The sequence below is a fragment of the Mauremys mutica genome, chromosome 16 (genome assembly GCF_020497125.1).
Source record: "Mauremys mutica isolate MM-2020 ecotype Southern chromosome 16, ASM2049712v1, whole genome shotgun sequence".
Taxonomy (NCBI): domain Eukaryota; kingdom Metazoa; phylum Chordata; order Testudines; family Geoemydidae; genus Mauremys; species Mauremys mutica.
In genome coordinates this window covers 23622094-23642390 of record NC_059087.1, presented here as the reverse complement: position 1 = coordinate 23642390, position 20297 = coordinate 23622094, and the positions used below count along the sequence as shown (strand labels likewise).

Sequence of the window (20297 nt, the reverse complement as noted above, 5' to 3'; positions counted from 1 at the left end):
GAGCGGCAGGGGAGCTTGGACCAGCCCTGAACTGGTACGACCCTGAGCAACGGTTTATCCAGTGCTCAGTTACCCACCATGCACCTCCCCAGAGCCCACCCCACTGCTCCCGGCTGCAGCACCCATACGAGGGGCCAGCTGCAGAGACAGCATACTGAAGTGGGGCTCAATCCCCCCCCCAAGCTCTGGGGGGACAAATGACACTTCCTACGCTGCTGCAGCCCTGGGAGGAGGATTTGTGCCAAGGCGGGAGAGGGGCGATGCTGTTTGCCCCACAGCCTCCTGCTTTGGGAGTGGCGAGCCACCCTGGCCAAACCCTCCCCAGCCAGTGCTGCCCCATCGTGGCGGGGGGCACCCGACACACACTCGCCGGCTGGTTAAGGTACCGTGGGCGAAGCCGACCTAATCCAGGGCCCAAGCTAGCTCTCAACTGCCATGAAGCACTTGCCGTGGGATTGGTCTCCTAACCCTGACTGTAGTGGGGACCGGGCGTCCGTGCCAGGGCTGAGTCAGCGGGCTGCTCTGCCACACAAGGACCCTCTTTAAAAGCCTGACCCCTTGCGCACAGCCCTAGAGCGTCACTAACCCCGACACAGGCACCGAAACCACAAGGGAACGACTCACTAAACTGCACACCCCTGGCTCAGTCAGCCCCTGCTAACAGGTGTCCTTACAGTGAGAGGCGAGCGAGGGCTCTGATCAGCTTTTGGGCCAGGGGGTATTTTAAAATGGTGACAGGAGGGGGGATGCAATCAGCTCTGAAGCTGTTCGGAGCATGTGGGCTGCTGTGGGCTAGGGAGAGAGCAAAGGCGGGGAGGGAGCAGAGCAGAAGGAGTGGCAAGTGAGGAAAGCTGCCTAAACTTGGCTGTCCCACGTAAGTATTCCCGGCCCAGTGGGAGAGGTCAGCTGTCACAGCACAGATTCTCCAAGGGTGTTTCATCCTCTCTAAAATACCCAGCTGACACGGCAAGGATTGCAAAGCACAGCCCCCAGCCCCGAACTCCATATAAATAGAAGGCTCCCAGCTGGTTGGAATGTTAGAGAAGTTTCTCGACTCTGAGCACAAATGTTTATTTAAGCTCCTGCCAGGGATCGGACGGGAAAGCAGCAGGTAGACCGAGGAAACAAGCGTCTTAAGTTGGGGGGTTTCTCGCTCCCTCGAAGAGATTTTTTTCACCAACAAGGTATTTTTTTTCTTCGCTCTCCCACTTTCTCTTGTGTGGAGTTTCAAACAAACAGGATACGTTTTCTCTCCTCTCGCTCCCTGCCTCCTGAATTCTCTGCTCCCTGCCTTTGAAATCTTTGAATGATTCAGCCCTGATTTTTTTTTATTGTGTCTGTTTTGGGGAACGGGTATAAACTAATATAAACTGTCAGGATCCGGGCACAGCAGTCCCCCCCCCCCCTCTGGTTTGGGTGAGTGGATGACGCAATCCTGGGAACTTTCTCAAGGGAAACTTTGCACTAAGGAACAGAAAAGCAAACATTGACATTCCTTGTGCCTTGGCAGGTTTGTCCTCACTCAGTGTTGTTTTTGACTTAGAAGAAAATCATGGCTGACGGCCAGATGCCCTTTTCCTGCCACTACTCCCCCAGGCACCGACATGTCCGAGACCGATTCAGAGAGCCTGGCTTGTCCTCTCGACTCCTGGACGATGACTTCGGCATGTGCCCCTTCTCTGGGGACCTGACTGCGGACTTGCTGGACTGGGCTCGGCCACGACTGACCAGTACCTGGCCCGGTCCACTGCGCTCAGGAATGGCCCGAGCCTCTGGCATGCCCCCGCCTGGATACGGCTCCAGGTTTGGCAGTTACCCTGAAGGTCGGAGTCCTGCTCCCTTCTCTGGGGAGCCCTGGAAGGTGTGTGTCAACGTGCAAAGCTTTAAACCCGAGGAGCTGACCGTGAAAACCAAGGACGGCTATGTGGAAGTGTCAGGTGAGTGAGGGACAGGGAGCAGAGGAAGGGAAGCGCAGAAAAAAGGAACATAGAGAAATGGAAATAAATCTAGGTCCTAAAAAGAAAAGAAAAAACATCTCTTACAAAATCTAAGGTTCAAATGACTAATTCCAGGCGTTTCTGCCAATCCTGTGTAAGCTTTATTTTAACAAAGGAACAGTCCCCTGTAGCATGTGCACCCCAAACACTGCAGCCTGAGGCAGGGAAAGTGACATGTGACTGACGGGGCTACTCCCAGCATCCAGACTGAGAGAAATAAAGGAGGTTAACCGGCTTGAGGGGCCTGATTCTCCTTCTGCGTCCTCCAGTTTCACAGCAGTGGGACTCTGTGGACTTTAATGGAGTTGTTCCTGTTTTACACTAGTGTGAGGGAAGAATCAGGGCCTAGAGCAGGGGTCGGCAATCTTTCCAAAGTGGTGTGCCAAATCTTCATTTATTCACCCTAATTTAAGGTTTCGTGTGCCAGTAATACATTTTAACGTTTTTAGAAGGTCTCTTTCTATAAGTCTATAATATATAACTAAACTATTGTTGTATGTAAAGTAAATAAGGTTTTAAAAATGTTTAAGAAGCTTCATTTAAAATTAAATTAAAATGCAGAGCCCCCCCCCCCCCGGACCGGTGGCCAGGACCTAGGCAGTGTGAGTGCCACTGAAAATCAGCTCGCGTGCCGTCTTCGGCACTCGTGCCATAGGTTGCCTACCCCTGGCCTAGAGGTTGAACTGTTCTGCCAGTTTCCAAGAGCTTGGTTGTTATTAGCAAGGACATTCATTTCCTTAAACTGGATAGGGTGAAAGTCTAAGCAACGGGCAAGGGGTGAGATTTTCAAAGCTGCCTAAGGATTGGAAATTGAGCATCCAAAGCACATAGGTAACTTTGAAAATCTCAGCCCAGAAAAGCACAGAGCGTTCACTGCTATACAGGAAGAACCTGCACACACTTGCTGCCTGGTTACTGTGCTGGACACAGGATGAAATCCTACACAGCGGGTAGCTCTATCCAGGGCAGAGCACAGTGAGCACAGACTGAGACCTGGGTCTGTTTCTCTGTTTACCCTCTGGTGACACTTGTCATGCCAACCAAGTCTCACTGGGTTAAACTGAAGTGATTAGTCCTCATGAAGTCAATAGCCCCAATCATGGCAGTAGTGAGGGTTGGCAGGGTTGGGCCCCAAGACAATTCTGTTAATTCCAGAGTTTCTGGTCCCAAGGGGAAATTCCTTTAAAGGGACAGTGTCTTGCTACAGTGTCCTCAGGCATTCAGCAGCTACCCGCAGTCAGGAATGCTGCAATGATCCTACTCTCCACCCCTCCCCCAAACAGGAACAGGTCCTAAAGGAGAAGGACAACCAGAGAAAAGGAACAGGAGGGGGAAGGGGGCTGGAAACGGAGATGACCAGAAAGAGTTAAGTGGAGTTTTTAAAATAAGGGAGGATTAACAAGTGAGGGAGGGGAGAGCACATACATTGTGCGATTGAGTTAGAGAAGGATGATGGAAACAGAACATAATGCTGGGAAACAAAGGGAGAGGTTAACAGAGCAGAAACAACAAAAGAAATAACCTGGAAAGGGAAAAAAAACCCTTTCTTTATGTGGTGTCTAATTGTTAATTCATTTAGCATCCCCTGCAATAACGTTGATGATGGAGCCAATTCAGGGGCGCTCAATGAGGAGGCCATAAAAATTCTATTGTGATTTCCCAGCAATTAATGTAGCATTAAAAATAACGTGTTACCAGGAAAACATAAAGTGGACCAAAAAAAAAAAAAAAGACCTGATGAGATTCTCTCTGCACAACCCTGCTAGCAAGCGCCAAGGGGAAGGAAAGCTCTGAACAGAAGAAAAGAAAAGTAAAAGAACCAGGGCTGGCTCTTCAGCTGTTGTAAATCAGTGTCGCTCCTTTGACTTGAAAAGAGCCCTGCTGATTTACACCAGCTGAGAAGCTGCTTCACAGAGCTGAGCTGTAAGTGCTCTGGTGAAGTGCACCAGCCCCTGGGGAAGGAAGTTGGAGGATTGTGCTGGGGATAGGGAAGGAAGAGGAGCAGGCCGCTCCTGGCATGGCAGGAGTCCAGAGAGATCTGCTTTCAGTCTGAAGTGTCAGGAGGGAGACTGGCCGTGCAGCAAAACAATGCAAAAACATTGGAGCGCAATGACCCATCAAGCTACAGTGGGCAAAGTATTGGGAAAATCTTATGCTGACAGAGGGTTGGACTACGGCAGCTTTCTGGATCTCGTCAGGCTTGGATTTCTACAGGGCCGCCCAGAGGGGGGGGCAAGAGGGGCAATTTGCCCCAGGCCCCGAGCCCCACGGGGGCCCCCACCAGAGTTTTTCGGGGCCCCTGGAGCGGGGTCCCTCACTCGCTCCGGGGTGTCCGGCAAACTCTTGTGTGGCCGGGCGCAGGAGCTTCTGCCGCTCCCGGTCTTCGCCGGCGGGGGGTCCTTCCGCTCCGGGGCGGAAGGACCCCCCTGCTGGCGAATTACCGCCGAAGACGGAGCGGGACCCGCCGCCGAAGTTCAGCTCGGTCTTCGGTGGTAATTCGGCGGCGGGGGGCCCTTCCGTTCCGGGACCCCGCCGCCGAAATACCCCGAAGACCCGCGGCGGGGCCCCCCTCCGCCGAATTACCGCCGAAGACCAGGCTGCACTTCGGCGGCGGGTCCCGCTTTGGCGGTAATTCGGCAGCGGGGGGGCCCCCGCCGCGGGTCTTCGGGGCACTTTGGCGGCGGGTCCAGGAACGGAAGGGCCCCCCGCCTCCGAAGACCCCGGGCCCCCGGAATCCTCTGGGCGGCCCTGGATTTCTATGATTCAAAGGTTTCGGGAAACCACAGCAAAAGTGACCATAACCAGGATTAAGGCTAGGGAGAGCAGCAGAGAGCTGTTGCTTGCCAAGTCTTGCCACAGGAGCAGGGTAACTACGAGGAAAGGTTTTCCCCCTTGCAGAAGGGATTTCTGCACTAGAGCGGGGATGAACCTGGGGGATTCTGGCTGACAAACTCTCTTTTTAAAGTGACAAATAAGCTTTTGGCTGGATGAACCAGACAAAATGCCCCCCCCCCCATTCTGATCAGCACCTCGCTCTGGGAGCATGCTGGGGGAGAAGGCTCGTCCTTGTGTCTGGGAACTGATCATGTCTGAGCTGCCTGCTGGTAGTAACCTCCCCCGGGAACATGGTCTGGTGCTTGATGCCTGCTCTTTGGGCCACTTCCGCCATGGAATATGACAGTGGTAACTCCTAGCAGGTGAAGTCAATGGCAGTTGCATCCACTCCCGCTACGGTGGAATCTGCCTGCGAAAGAGAATCAAGGAGCAGCAGCTAGAAACCAGTTTTCTTCCTGCTGTGTTTGACTTTGGGGTGGTTCTTTCTGGGGGGGGAAGCATTCCACGCTCCATAAATAGATTTAGTGGCTTATGGCGAGTTCTGCCACTGGGTCAGCAGACGCAGCAGACGCAGCCAGGGGCTGATTCAGGGCTAGCTGGAGCGGTGCAGAGAACTGATTCTTTTTGGCTCATTGGCCAAACCGAAAAAGTGGGGGTGGGGGTGGAGAATCGTTTTGGGCCAAACTAAATGTTTTGTTTTATTTTTGGATTTTTGTACATTTAAAACAATAATCAAGTAAAATTTGAAAGAAAAAATCATTTCAAATTTAAAAAATAATTCAAACATTTGCTGTAGACAATGGCTGAACCAAACATTTTGATTTTTTTTTCAGAACTGGGGGGAGGAGTGACTGAAACAGCGAATTTTCTACACACATTCACAAAATGTTTAGGTCAACGTGAATCTGTATCTTTCAACAAAGAGAGTTTTTTGTCTGTCTGAAGCATTTTATCCAGCTCCGTTCTGGACGCTGGCTGGATGCTGCCACCCTCGCGTTACCCTGATTTATGCAGATGTGAGATCGCAATCAGGCCAATTTGATTATTATTCCACATCTATATTGTAGTATATTTACCAGAGGCCTCTGATCTATACATCTGCCAGGAAATGAAGACTCACAGAGCATCCACTTGGATTTTAAACTTGCATTTAAACACAGAAACAAGGCCCAGGGTTTTCTGCCATTCTGTTGCTTTGCAGACACGCCCTAGGTTTAATTAGAGACATTGTCCCAGAACAAGCAGCAATAATGTTTCACCCTTAGCACTGGTCTCTGACACAGGATGTTCCAATTAAGCCATGCGCTACATTCCAGAATTTAACTCTGTAGTTGCTGAATTAGACTATTGAGCATTATGTAGCAGAGGGTGCTTATCTGTCCATTATTAATAGCTAAGGAGCACGCAAAGTGTGCCAGATAAGGGGGCAACAGTGTGACCACCTCATGAGATTTTATTGAGAGTCTCTTGCTACTTAGTGATTTTTCTTAAAGCCCCAGCTCCTGGAGGCATGGGATCAGGTGAAACTCTCAGCTGTCATTACACAATAAAGGTAACTGTCTAGCCCTCCTGGCTGTGAAGTGTGGAAATGTGACCCGAGTGTGACCCTAAAGCCTCAGAAGGCATTTTTTTCTATGATTGTTAAGCCAATGCCATGATTGGGGGAAGGGAGATTTTTAAACACGCAGGGTTGGCAAAACCAGGATGACTGAGTGAGCAGGGAAGTTCGGCGCACCTTGTTAATTCCAGGTTTCATTCAATTTTTATGCTAGTATAGCATACCATGGCCACATACAGATAGCTTTCCCGTGGTCATTCCATGCCTTCAGCGTCCAAAACACAGGTTTTCACCACTTGGGCTGCAAGGGGAGCTCCACCAGCTAAGGGAGAGCCTGGTCAGGAGGAAGACCTGGAAGAGCAGAGAAAGAAGCTGCCTGCTCTAGAATTTCTAGGCCCAGCCAGTACAGGGAGACATAATCACGTGTATTGGCATGCTCAACTTGCTGGAAGGTTAGGGAACTGGGGTCAAAGGCCTTTTGGAGGAGATTACCTTTAAGGAAGGATTTGAAATAGAAGAAGGTGGCGGTGTGGACTGTCACAGTCCTCCACAAGATGTAGCCTCACTTTTTTGGCTACTGCTACTTCTCTAAGTCTCCCGCACTGTATCACCCTTGGATTCATGACCATTTTCCATAACACTGGGTAGGAAACTCTCTAGGGCTGATAATTTGATGGGCACAGGTGGCGGTACAGGACATGCTTCAGCTGCTGTGGTATCTGCACCCATTCTTACATGCATTCAAATGTTCAGGTGCTTCCGCAAAGCGATCCCGGAACTATCCCCATTGTCTGGGGCTCTGTGCTCATTACAGCAATACGAAGCAACCAGCAGTGTCAGCAAACCAGAACCCACCAAGGCCTCACCTGTCAACGATTCAAGTTATTTAAACTCTCTTGCCTGTGAATTCGAAATAGATTTTCCTAGTTGTTTTATTGATCTGTCCCAACCTCCAGCTGTTCAAAAAGTCTCATTCTGCCATGCAAACACCTTGCTACCCTTCATTCTAAGGATCTTCTTTAACCCACAATTTTTGTCACCGCCCACCACCTCCATTCCTTCTCACCACACAACCTTTGACTTGCTCTGATCGTTCTAGGGCGCTGAGACCTTTGGATCGGGGACATTGCAGGGCTTGTTGAAGCCCAATAGCAAGGCTCCCATTGGCTTTAATGGTGCAGGAACAGGGCCTCCGCGAGCACAGCCCAGTTAGCCTATTCCTATTTTGGACCTGTAGTACATGGAGGTGAGACCAGGTTTTTCTGTATTTGCCCCATCTAGAACCTGGATCGTCCACATGCTTTTGGCTCTAATAAGATTAGGCTTTCAGCAAAGGTTGTCTTAGAGCAGTGCTCCTCAACCTCTTCCATACCCACCCATCTCCCTGGAACCTCCATCCCATCTGGCTAGGATCCTCTCCCATTTAGCATTATGAAAAGGGTAGGGCAGTCTTGAGCCCATGACACCTGCTTACGACTCGACATTGAGAACCTGGGCCTGAGTATCTTCTCACGTTGGTGTAAATCAGGAACAACTCCACTGAAGCCAATGTAGTTACATTGGTGTAAGGGAGAGCAGAATTAGGCCCACTAACCTAGATGCAGAAGGCAGGGTTCCTTCTCCCACGGTGCCTGTTTGCTGTTAAATTTTGGGCTTAGTACTGCAGGTTCCTTCACCATCAGCTTCTCCCCATATTATTTTCCTTTTAGGAGGCTCTTGCAGAAGCAAGAGCTTTGCTGGGTCAAACTATGAAGGGAGATTTGAACATGAGGCAGGGGAGGAGAATCTGAGTAGAACTTTTTTTGCATGTTGGTAAAACACCTGTCTGAGACACTGTTGTTGTGTGTTCCTGTCCCCTCCAGGCAAACATGAAGAGCAACAGGAAGAAGGAGGAATAGTCTCCAAGAACTTCACCAAGAAAATCCAGTATGTATAATATACACTGTGGTTTCTCAGTTCTTTCTTATGTGGCTTGCCCACACGGGGCTCTCATTCCACAGAGGAGATCAGGGCTTAGGAATGATGACGAGTCTTTTATTTTTGAGAGCATGAAATGATTTTCTGAGCAAGCAATCAAGCTACTCTCCCTCAGCTCCCTGTGATCCATCAACGGCCAGGTTCTGCTCTCAGATGATCTGGGTCCCATTGATTATAATGGGATAGGCCCATGGGCAGATTGTGCCCCTAACGCATACCCATCCTCCTGACATTCAAACGAGGTTGATATGGATGCGAAAGTCTGTTACTAGGCGTGTACTGCTGGGCAAACTGGTAACCTCACTAGCTTGAAAGGGTGGCCTGCAAGTGCATGTATTGGAGTCAATTACTGAACCTGAATGTAATACTGAGACCAATGCTGAAATTACTCCCTAATACAGAGGTCAGTCCTGCAAAAAGCCATCAGCTGCATCCCCTTCAGCAGGACCCCCCAGCATTGACTCCATGGGCTGAGATTTTCAAGGCTGCCTCAGTGATTTGGAGTCCGCATGCCCACTGAAATGAATAGTTGTGTATCTAAAGCCCCTGGACAGCTTTGAAAACCGCAGCCATAAAGTCTGGCTGCTTGCGCAGCTGGGTGGGAAACATAAATCAGTGAGATGTGTTTGAAAAGTGTTGAATTCCCTGCCCGCAAACCACATTCCTTCAAGGTTTGTTATTACAAGCCCAAGTCTGTGTTGGCACAAGGGATTGCGGGGGCCAAGCTCACCCTTGTGTAATCGTATTGACTTCAGTGGAGTTACATCATGAGTGAATTTGGACCAATGACTCCACAATATATTTTTGAACTATTTATGAGCACATGAGTAATAATAACAAAAAAAACCCAACCACATAAGTCCCTAGTACTTTCACTGTGTGAATGATTCACACTCCAGAACTCTCTGAAATTTAAAGCCACAAGACTGCACCGCTGATGGCAACACTCTTGCCTCTCACTAATTCAAATTCAGCTCAGCCTGACAGTGGCAGGGAAAGGTATTTCCACGTGGTGGAATGAGTCCGTGTATCTCCATCCAGCTCCTACTGAACAGGTGCCCATGCGAAAACAGGCCCGTTATTGGAAGGCTTAGAAAAGAAGCCAAAGAGGACAAATTCCACTCTTACCCCTGGAGGCGGTCCCTGTGAGTCAGGAGTGAGGCTAAATGTGATTCCAAACAAACCCCCAGGCCCAAACGCTCCCAAATTTCACTGCTGACTTCTAGAGAACAGGTCAAATCAAAACCCAGCTCCAAATTTTCCTCCACTTCAGGGCAGATTAAATCTGATTGCAAACTTGTGTCTATTTCAAGGAAACGCCTGTTGATGGGGAAACTGAATTTGTATTAATCTTGGGTGGCAGGAGACCTAGGTTCTAGTCCCGTCTCTGTCATTGACCTGCTGTGTCACTTAAACCGCTCCGTGCCTCAGTTTCCCCATCTGCAAAACAGGACTAATGCCTTCCCCAGCTTTGAAATGCTCTATAGCAGGGCCCAGTGTTAGAAATCAACAAACATCCAACAATTCCAAGCTCTAATTCTACTACCTTATGGTTTCTTTCCACCACGAAGGCACCTGTTGTGGTTGGGGTGACAGTGTTTTACCGTAATCCGTACATTTAACCTTAAGCTTCCGTCGAATATAGACAGGGCTAGATCTGCACGTCACAACATGTTTTGCAAATATCCTTTCCATTACCAGGAAAGCCTGGGCAGGGCAGGTTGGAGGGGAACGAGGCTGGACAAATGGGCAGGGTTACAGAGGGTGGGCGTTCTCAGCGCACAGCAGGACTTGACAGATTTATTTCCTGTGATATTCCTGGCTGTGGCTGATCAAGTCCCATGGTGGATCTGTAACACAAGGCGAATGTCTCATTAGCTCGTGCTGCTTATAAATATTTCATGACTAAGGCAAAACAAAAGATCTCTTCTTAACGCCTGCCCAGCCGTAATCCTAACTATGGTTATTGTAACTATATTTTTTGGAACTGGCTGGAATGTTCATATATGGGGAAATAAAGAGAAGCGGGGGGGGGGGGGGAGCAAAGAAATTATGTCACAACCTGCAAAAGCCAGAAGGACGGGAGACGTCAACACTATCAGGAAAAAAGATACTCAGCCACCAAAAAAAAAAGTCATTGGATATATTTTTTTTAACTCACAAAAATTGCTCACTCTTTAAAAGACAATAAAAAGGGAAATGAAGGCCCCAGGCCGGGAAAACACTTCAGAATGTTTATAATTTAAATAGTGGCCAGTGGAACAGCTCCTGTTTGAAGTTAGGCGTGTGCTCAGGTGCTTGGTTGGACTGGGACCATGGCCCTGGGTGACTTGCATTGCGCTTTTCAACTGGGCCATGGCGTTTGTTTAACAACAAGTGAGAGGTGACAGGTCCATTGACTTTTCCTTTAAGAGGCCCCTACTTATTGCCTGGTGAAACTATCTGATAAGAACTGGTAAGGGGAGGAGCTTTTTTAGGATAATGCAAATGGGTCGGGCTGGTCAGTGTGGCCATCAGTGAAATGAGATCCTCTTGTGCTCGGATACTAGTTTTCCCCCCTCCAGCCCTTAAAAAAAAAAGTTATTTCTGCCCTCAAATCTCAGAATCACCTTACCAGACCTCCTCTCTGTGTGTGCAGCTGTGACGGAACAGCCTCCCCCCCCCACACCCCTTTCCTGTCTTCTGCAGCATAATGCCAGAGGTGACACCTTGGGTCTGAGTCTGCTGTCACTTGCACTGGTGTAAGTCAGGAGTAAAAGCTCTGATGTCAGCGGAGTTACCTGCGTGAGATCAAACTCGGGCCCCTTGCTACCAGCCCAGCAGTCGGTGTGTTGGTGCATACAGAGCCAAGTGCTGCCCGGCTGGTGCTAAGCTTGAGTAAACGGACAAGGAGCAAAGCAGCTGAGTGGGGCTATGGAGGCAGGATTTCCCCCCCTACCACAGGAGTGTCGCAGGGAGTGGCTGCGCTCCTGCCACTACCAGTGTCCATGGGCTGTAACAGCCTCTGGGGGAAGCGTGTTCCCTGGTCAGAATGGATTTAGGTTTGTGGCTCTGTGGCCATTCCCTTGCCAAGCCCCCAAAACTAGACACCCAGGGCCCAATTACCATTGTCCTGCACCTTGCTCCCTCCTTTAAACCAGTGCACAGTGAGTGCCAGAGTTTACCAGTCACAATGAATGGCGCAAATGGTGAGCCACGCTGCAGAGCAAATGAGGGTCCGATCCGCAGAGTTCAGAATGATGGAGTTCTTTGGAAATTAAAATCGAACCAAACTTTGCACGGAGGCTTCTCTGCCCAGATGCTAAACGCAAGCAAGCCTGTCTGTCTGAGTACAAACTGGTTGGGTAACATTGGAGACAACAGTATGAAAGCAGATTTACGCTGCTCAGCCCAGGCAAGTTTAGTAACCAGTCAGAGAGGCTCCTTATTTGGGCATGTTGGGGTTTTTTTTTTGGCCATGATGCAGGCTGTGATATAAAGATGATTTACTTGTGCTTTGCAGACGCTCAAGCTGCATAAACTGTGAGTGGCATCCAGTCAAACATGTCTGCAGGGGAGATTAAACAGGGAGCCTTATAGTGAAAAGAGAGGCTAAGAGAGGTCTTTAAACATCCACAGAACATGCCCAGTTCTAATAGTGAATAATACAAGGCATTACCAATTCTCCGTGCAGGTAAATGAGTTTCTGGGTCTGCTTGAGGTTTATTAATTTAATTTAAATAATTCTTTGTACATCTCTCTATGGTTTTTCCATCTGGGGTTCTCTTTACAAACATTAATCAATCTAGCCTCATAAGAGCCCATGATGTATGTCAATACTATCACTACCATTTCACATATGGGGAAACTGAGACCCAGAGAGATCTATTTAAGTGACTCAGTCAAGTCTGTGCCAGGGATGGCTAAGGATCCCAAGACTCTTGCCTCCCCGTCCTGGGCATTAGCCACAGGACCATTCTTCCTAACTGCCGTTAGTCCAATTTATTAGTAACCATATTCTCTGAAAGTGACACTGGCTAGACCCATTCCACGAATGTGGATTTCCAGTGGTGTGTGCAATACAGTATAAGGCTAGATTGCCAAGAAAAATATACAGCTCAATAACTCAAATGTGCCCCACAATATTTAATTGCTGTTTATTAGGAAAAGTGACCCTGCCACAATATTTGTTAACCTTGAGTAATGGAGACATTTTACTTGACTTGATGGTCCCTACAGCTGAACTATCTGTCTATGGTTAAGAGTCAATTTATTGAGAGACTTGCATCTGCTTTTCTATGGAGCAGCTGTGTTCTCCAGCAGCCATTTTGGCTGTTCCCAGGCAGTGTTTACCAGTGGAAAATACAAAGGACAGACACGTCAGTAATGATGTAGGAGCATAGGATGCTGTGATGCCAAAATGGAATTCCCACAAAGCCCAGTTTGGAAAATACACCACGGGTAACAGCCGCAAGTGCTTGTCTAAAAACTACAGGGGAAAGCAACGTAGTGGACACTGAAGAAAAGTGATTGGCAGCCCCATAATTTTCCATTCCTCTTTTCAGACTTCCATATGAGGTGGATCCTGTCACAGTTTTTGCTTCCTTATCGCCAGAGGGCCTGCTGATCATTGAAGCTCCACAGATCCCTCCCTACTGCCAGTACGGAGACAGCAGCTATGGCAACGAGATCCCAATGGACAGCCAAGAAGCAACCTGTGCTTAAAGGGTCTTCCCCATTCCCTTTCTTCCCACTCCCTCCCTGAAAAGATTTCTCTCCAATTCCAGACGTGATTGCGTTAGCTGAAAGGAAGCGTACATTGGATATTTTCTTAAAGGGTCGTGTTTCCTCACATTTTACAAACATATTCTTGTTCAAATCAGATTGATTTTGCACTGGGAGAAGGTGGTTGACTGTAAGCCTCCCGTACCATTACTAACATTGTTCTTTGTCATACGGTTGCACCTAGATGGCCTAAGAGAGCTCAGAGCCCTGTTGTGCTAGGCACTCGACATACTAACAGTCGTAGATAGTCCCCGTCCCAGTGAGCTTACAACTGAAATAGGCAAGACAGATGAAGGATGGGAGGCGAAGTGACTTACCTGAGGTCATACACAAGGTGAATGGCAGAGTCAAGAACAGAACCCAGGCCTCTTAGACTTCTAGTTGAGTGCCTTAATTACTAGACCAAACTGCACTTCCCTATTATTGGTCACATTTTTCTCCGGTAGCTGCCACTGACCAGCATGGGGCAGAGAATTTACCATAGCAAGGTCCAAGCAGTTGTTGAAATCCCCTTACAAACTGCTCCCAGGCTCTGATCCTAGCGAGTCTTATTGAAACTGGAGTAGATAGCTCCATAGCTCCAACTTCTCTCCTCGACACTTCCCCCTCAGCAATAAGTATCCAATCCAGCCCACAGTTTCACCAAGGTTTTATAGAGGTCTTACATGCTCCAATATTGTTTATCTGTATATCAGACAGAACAAAGTGGATGTCTTCTTTATTATTATTATTATTTTGCTATATGTTAGAGATGGAATATTTATGACAATATCAAAAATCTTTTCTCCTCTTCAATTCAAATGCAACTCTGTAGTCATACCAATTGTGCGTCTTTTTCTTTGTCCTTATTTGAACGACTGCTCTTTAAACAGCCTCTTGCCAGCATCTGCACTAGCGATGGAAAGATATTGTTGCTTCATAGACAGACAAACTGACAGATCTGACATATTTCAAAATGTAAATTGTGTGCATGTTTGGAACCTTTTTTCCAAAGAGGATTTGTGCTTTTATTGGACAAACTTGATGAATAAAAGTAGTTGACATTCTTAGCTGTTGTGTTTGTCTTTCCAGAAACCAGCTAGGATTTGATTGGTTTGGGGGAGGGCAGAAAGCCGAGTCTCCAAGGGAGGAGTGTGCACAGCAGAGTTTCATGGTGGGAGTTGTGGGGAGGGACAGGAGGTAAGTTAAGTTGAGCTGGTTGAGAATTTTACAAAGATACTTTTTTTGGACGGAAAATGCAGTTTTTGCAAAATCAAAATTTTCCATGGGGATCATATCTGTGTTGCTGACATTTTTTTTTATACTCTGTCAGGAAAGCAAACACAATATTGCTTTTTGCATCAGTGTGACATTCATCTGTCAGTCTGAGCTGCCACGGTGCCTAGTGGGAGTTACAGGCTCATGCTTCCATTTGCCTCTGTAGGCCCAGCTCCCCAGCTGAACTGTACCTCTAGCGATGCACAATAATCTCCCCTCTGGTTGAACTGCTGCAGTGCATCATGGGAGTCACATGATCATAATGTATCGTGGGAGATGCAGTCCAGCCAGGAACCTGGCCCATAGAGGAGAAAGGTGGCAGGAGGCACCCAAACAACAACTCCCATAGGGCACTGCAGCAGCTCAGAAAGACGCAGATTAATGTTGAATCCAGTAGAAACAAAACACTTCAGTTTGGTTCCACAAACCATAATGTTTGGACACTTCTGAATCGAAGTGTTTCAGAACTTCCCATTCCATGATATTTTTACTTTTCATCCTGACTCTGGACAAAAAGAAATTTCAAAATATCAGAATCTTCCACATGCTAGAAACTCTGATTTTCAACAAGCTCTACTGTTAGGGGGTTTTAATGGTTCCCAGTGTCTCCCTCATGCATACTACAGTGCTGCAAAATGGGCATGTTACTGGCACAATAATTTTCCCCATAACAACTATGCTGAATGTTCTTCAGTTCAGACATTCCCATCCGGCGCACTTCTTATCAGTACAAGGCCCTGTTCCTACTAGAACTCGTAAACAAATTGCAACCAGTTAGTGGCGTGGGTGATGTCCTCCAATAATATGGTCAATACTTGGGTGGAAACCATGGCAGCGAACCATGGCAGCAGCCTAGGCTGATACGCGTCCCTCTTGCTGTAAGCAGGTCTCACCACCGGGGTTTGCCCATATGGACAGAACCCCCCCGCAACCACGTTCCTGAATCCTCTCTGTTCTGGGTGCAGCAGGAAATCCCAGCATGCCTTGCCCCAGGTGGTGCTGGGGTCTTCTATGAGCAGGAATCTGTCGCCTACTGAGACAGTGTGATGGGCTGCGCAGAGCCTGCCCCTCGGCCGGTGGGGAAAGAGTTAACCCCCTTGCCCATAATCAGGGCCGCAGCTGTGCATCCTCAGGGTAAAGCTGCTTAGGAGAAGGTAGAGCCAGCTCTGAGGAAGGGGAGGCCCAACTCCTCACACTCAGTAAAAGGGACCAGGTGGCTGGGTTGGGTGACGTGATTGAGCGGATTGACAGCAGAACCAGAAGTCCACCTAGCAAGACAGATCCTGTTGTTTATCTTCTCCTGGAAACCAGGCTGAGCCAAGCGTTGTCCAGCCCCACTGCTCCTGAGGACCGACGCACCCGGAAGCTGCCCTTAGGGAGTGGATCTTCGCTGCTCCGTGAGGCGCTGGCAGGTAAACCACGCTTTGTTCGGAACTACAGGCTGGGCCCGCAGAGGGGGCAGATGTGGTTAGAACTCAGAGCTAAGATTTTTCAAAAGTGACTTGTTTTTAGGTGCTCACCGTGAGGCACCTTAGAGGGGCCTGGATTTCAGACGGACCCAAGCACTCAGTCTCTGAACATAAGGCCCTTGCAAGGTGAGTAGCCAGAACCATTAGCGTCTTTGGAAAGTCTTGGCCCCTAAATTGTGATAGCCACCAACAAAGCTGACCCTCCCTGGGCTGCGGCTCATTCCCTACGGTATCATGGCCGGCCGCCCCCCTTGCATGGGCTCTCCTATCGCAGACAGTAGTGGATAGCTTCCTAGAGTTTCCCAGAATGCACTGTTACAAACACAGCTCACCAGATACACAGGGAGGTGCTGGGGCAAAAGCTGGACACACCTCCATTGTCTGCATTGTCACGGGGTCAGCCAGGAGAGGCACGAGCTGGTTATGAGGACAGGGCTGTATTTGTAGCTTAGGCAGGGTCTAACTCTAGGCTCAGTCAGTGATGTTTCTGCAGACCCTCTCCTGCCTTCAGTTCCCCTAGGAGCCATTGCTGGAACTACTGAGCTGGACAAGGGTGGGGAGCAACAGAACAACTTTCAAAGGGAGTAGCACCATCTCCTTAAGCCCCTTGGAACATGCACCTGCTCTCGGTTGAGGGAGAATCTCTCCTTTAGTTTCCATGGGATCAAAGGACTTACTGCAACCAGCCACGTATATGTTCAGCAGGACAGTGATATACAGAGACTATTTCACGTGAGCCTGGAAACAAAACACAAATTATTACAGCCTTGGATGAATCACGGGATCCAGTACGATTTACCTTGCGAGCTCCCAGTCTCTTCATGCCGGCACACTGAATCCTGCTGCCTTGCTTAGCAAAGGCAGGCAAGCTCCCGCCCATCGAGAGCTAACTCAAAAGACTAGGCTGTTGAGCCGATGGGTTCCTTAAAAAAAAAAAAAAGAGAGAGAGAGAGAGAGCGCCTGAGTCATGGAATGTTCTGGGTGATATTTACAATGAGAGCCGGGTACAAGGTCATTCCGCAGCAAATGGCCGGCTTAGCTAAACAAAAATTTCAATCTAGGTTTCTTTTTGCCGCTAACCCTGCTGGAAAGAATTTTTTGAGAGGGGAGGGAAGGGGGAGAACAGATGGAAGCAAGGAAATCCTGCCAAGCTTCCCCAGGCCATGTTATTTTTTCCTGACCGAGGGCCTGATGGAGCTCCCACGGCTGTCAATCACTCTGTCATTGACTTTAAAGGGGCTGGGATTGGCCCTTAGGGCAGCAAGAGACAGCACGTTCCAGCAAGACTTGCTGATTAAGAGCTATTGCTGCAGCTGCACCTCATGTTTTGTGTAGATCACGCAGCTAGCATCAGAGTTAATCCTTTGTATGGCAGTAGGGCCAAGAGACCTCAGGTAGGTTGGGGTCCTATTGCGCTAGGTGCTGTACAAACCTGGGAAAGGCCAGTCCCTGCCCAAAAGAGCAGCTTAAAAGACAAAACATGAGGCGGACGAAGCAAACAGGCAGATGGGGACTAGGAGTGAAGGAGAAAGGGGTAATAGAAATAATTGGGTGTTTTAATACAGACTAGCGCTGCGCACAATGCATAACTGCAATCGTAACTCACCATCTGCTGAGCTGTTACCAGAGGGCAGTTTCTGAATGCATTACGGAAGAGGGGATTTTAAGGAAGGGAACAGAAAGAGGCTAAGCTGTTATTGGGCCTACATATTTACCCTCATTGCGAGCTCGGCTGTGAAAAGTGAAGGCAAATTCATAACATGTCACAATAACCTACAACAAATATTGATGGAGGAAGGTGTAAAAGGGAGCGGGACTGAATTGGTCCAAACAAAAAGGCCTCCTGATATAATTCCAGGACTGTGACAAGCCGATGCCTGCTACACAAGTGAGAATCAACACCAGAGGCAGAAGCTGCATTTTCTGTGTTTGCTCTTTTCTCTCCCCTTTTGTGCATATTTGTCTTGTTTTGACTTCTAGGAAACAGGATCGGACTTTACCAACCCCAACAATAACAGCTCCAGCCCATCTCCACTCATGTTTCTTCTCTTTCCCCTGTTATCATCTTTAATACCATCTGAGAGACTGTCGAACAGGGGAGCCTCTGTCTAAAAACTCGCTACAGCAAAAGGGAAAGGAAATAAGGGATAGTGTGAAAATGAAAGGCTTATTTAATATTTTACATTGCAAAGGAGTTAACTGTTTTTCCTTCTTCTTCTGTATCTTTAATAAAAGGGTGTTGAATTCTGTGTTTGCCATGGTACTAAGCAGGCTGAAGTCTCTGTATACCAACCCCTCCAACTTTGGTTAGAACTGCTGGACAGGAACAGAGTCATGTTAACACCTTTGACTGTTTGGGCACATACATTTCATCAAAATTCATACGACAGTGGTGGCTTTAAAGCTGGTAGTTTACTTCCCAGTGGAAAAAGTCACAGTCACACACACACACACACACACACACCCACCCACCCACCCCCTGGGTGGGAGTCCCACCAGACACCATGGATTGAATAAATAGTCCATACAAACTGAGCTCCAAGCTGCCAGCTGGAGGACATCCAGTTTGGGCTGAGGAACACTCATGGGCCAGTGTGTCAAACTATATTGACTCAAGGTGACCTTTCCCCACCAAGCTGTAACGTCAGGGCAGCAAAGCAATCAACCCTCTGGCATCTCTTGAACCCGAAGATCATTTTGCAGCTGTCTGATAATGGCTCTCTCCAATCTTTTCTCTCAATCAAGCTGGTTCATCTTTACCCCAGAAAAAGTCCTTTTCTATTATCCCGATAGAAATACAAAACATCCAGCCTATCATGCAAAATCAGCCTCTGGGTTGTAAGTGGCTGCAACTTGCTGTTACCAGAAGAACAGACTTCCTCTTGCCAGCTCACCAAATCCTCCAGACTCCTGGCTCTTCTTGCCCTGCAAGTGCCCGATAGAGAGCTCTTGTGGATGAAGCAATTGCAGCTAATTATCTGGCTGTAGTTTTGGCAAATGATTTATGCTGGGCTCTCTCTAAGGAGATTGAAGCACCAGGCAAGATTGGTTAATAAGACTTTATAAGGAATTGGCTAACTTCCACAGTGTTCCTCCCCTACAGTATGCTGCTTCTGGTTGGAAGCCTGTGGATTTATTTTTAATTAAGCTGGAGACCATTGAGAGGAAGATAGTTCAGTGAGTTACAAATAGAGGTATGCTAGAATAGAACAAATTCCTCCCGTCACAATAGATATGAATTGGTTTCCTTGCCTTGAAATCTCTAGGCAGTTCCACAGAGTTAGGGTTATTTTCTTACATACTTGATCATTTAAATAGTTTTGTTAACACCAAATATACTTTTCAGCCACCAAACATTCTTGCAAGAGTGGTCAAATGGCAAATTGCTTAGTTAAACATTGCTTCCCCCCAGCACATAGTGAATGGAAGAATTTATCACCTGACATTAACTGCAGAGAGATTGTTTCCCCACAGAAACAGCTGAATCACATTTTACTGAGACATATCTTCAGCTGGTGTGAATCATCTTCGATTCACGGCTGTCAATGACACTCAGCTGGTGTCTACCAGCTGAGTATCTTCCACTGTCTTATAGAGATGGGTCCTATTCCGTACCAGCACCAATCCTTGGGAAAGACCAGATTTGAATGAAAATTTCCTATTGGGGGCCTATCTCTATGGATCTGAATCAAGACTCTGTATCTAAACTTTCTCCCTGTGATTCCCCACACCTCACAAACGTTTGTATCTGAACATTACCTCTGTCCTCCACCCAGTGATGAGCTGCCAGAATGTTAATAACCAGTTCCCTACCGGGTCTTCAGCGACGGGTCTGTCACTCGCTGCGGGTTTTCGGCAGCAGGAACCGCTTATTAAGCGCCGCCCAGTGAGTACAAGCCCGAGACCCCCCCCACCCTAACTGCCCCCCCCAGGGTCCCACCCCTCCCCAACTCACCCCGCTCCCTGTCCCCTGACTGCCCTGACCCCACCACCCCGACAGATCCCCGAAACTCCCACACCAACTCCCCCCCCGCAGAACCTCTGCCCCATCCAACCGCTCCCTGCCCCTTATCCAGCTCCGGCCCGGCCCCCTTACCATGCTGCTCAGGGCAGCGTGTATGGATGCCGCGCGGCCCGCTGGAGCTCGCAGCCCCACCCCCTTACCACGCCGCTCAAAGCGGCAGGAGCTGCTGAGCTGCCCAGGAGCGGTCCAGAGCGCTGGCGCCGGGCTCTGCGAGAGGGGGGAAGCCGGGGGAGCCTCCCCAGCTGGGAGCTCAGGCGGGCCGGACAGGATGGTCCTGCGGGCCGGAGTTTGCCCACCCCTTTGACAACCGGTTCTAAACCGGCTTCTAAATTTAACAACCGGTTCATGTGAACCGGCTCCAGCTCACCACTGCCTCCACCCCTCTGGTATAATGAGGCTGAACTGGAACTCCAGTT

General features: G+C 48.6%; 1 protein-coding gene and 2 long non-coding RNA genes across 6 annotated transcripts; 2 read left to right on the top strand and 1 right to left on the bottom strand.

Annotated features, from left to right (window-relative positions):
- Positions 1 to 917: 917 nt before the first annotated feature.
- Positions 918 to 14180, top strand: HSPB8 (heat shock protein family B (small) member 8). 3 transcript variants are annotated; one of them, XM_044990372.1, is made up of 4 exons: positions 919 to 1184; positions 1544 to 1937; positions 8253 to 8316; positions 12912 to 14180. In XM_044990372.1, exons 2-4 carry the CDS (start codon positions 1553 to 1555, stop codon positions 13069 to 13071), a joined length of 609 nt encoding a protein of 202 aa, XP_044846307.1. In that variant the 5' UTR covers positions 919 to 1184; positions 1544 to 1552; the 3' UTR covers positions 13072 to 14180. The 3 variants fall into 3 exon arrangements, with proteins under 3 accessions (XP_044846305.1, XP_044846307.1, XP_044846306.1); XM_044990371.1 differs by having other exon boundaries at positions 1511 to 1937; XM_044990370.1 differs by having other exon boundaries at positions 918 to 1937.
- On the bottom strand, positions 13970 to 18950 carry LOC123351158. Of its 2 annotated transcripts, none has more exons than XR_006573937.1 (2): positions 18524 to 18950; positions 13970 to 16595 (listed from the first exon to the last, which is right to left on the bottom strand). It is a non-coding gene; the product is annotated as an uncharacterized LOC123351158 (long non-coding RNA). The 2 variants fall into 2 exon arrangements; XR_006573936.1 differs by having other exon boundaries at positions 18721 to 18950.
- Positions 15574 to 18046, top strand: LOC123351159. The gene is made up of 3 exons (XR_006573938.1): positions 15574 to 15800; positions 15901 to 15983; positions 17838 to 18046. It is a non-coding gene; the product is annotated as an uncharacterized LOC123351159 (long non-coding RNA).
- Positions 18951 to 20297: the final 1347 nt, after the last annotated feature.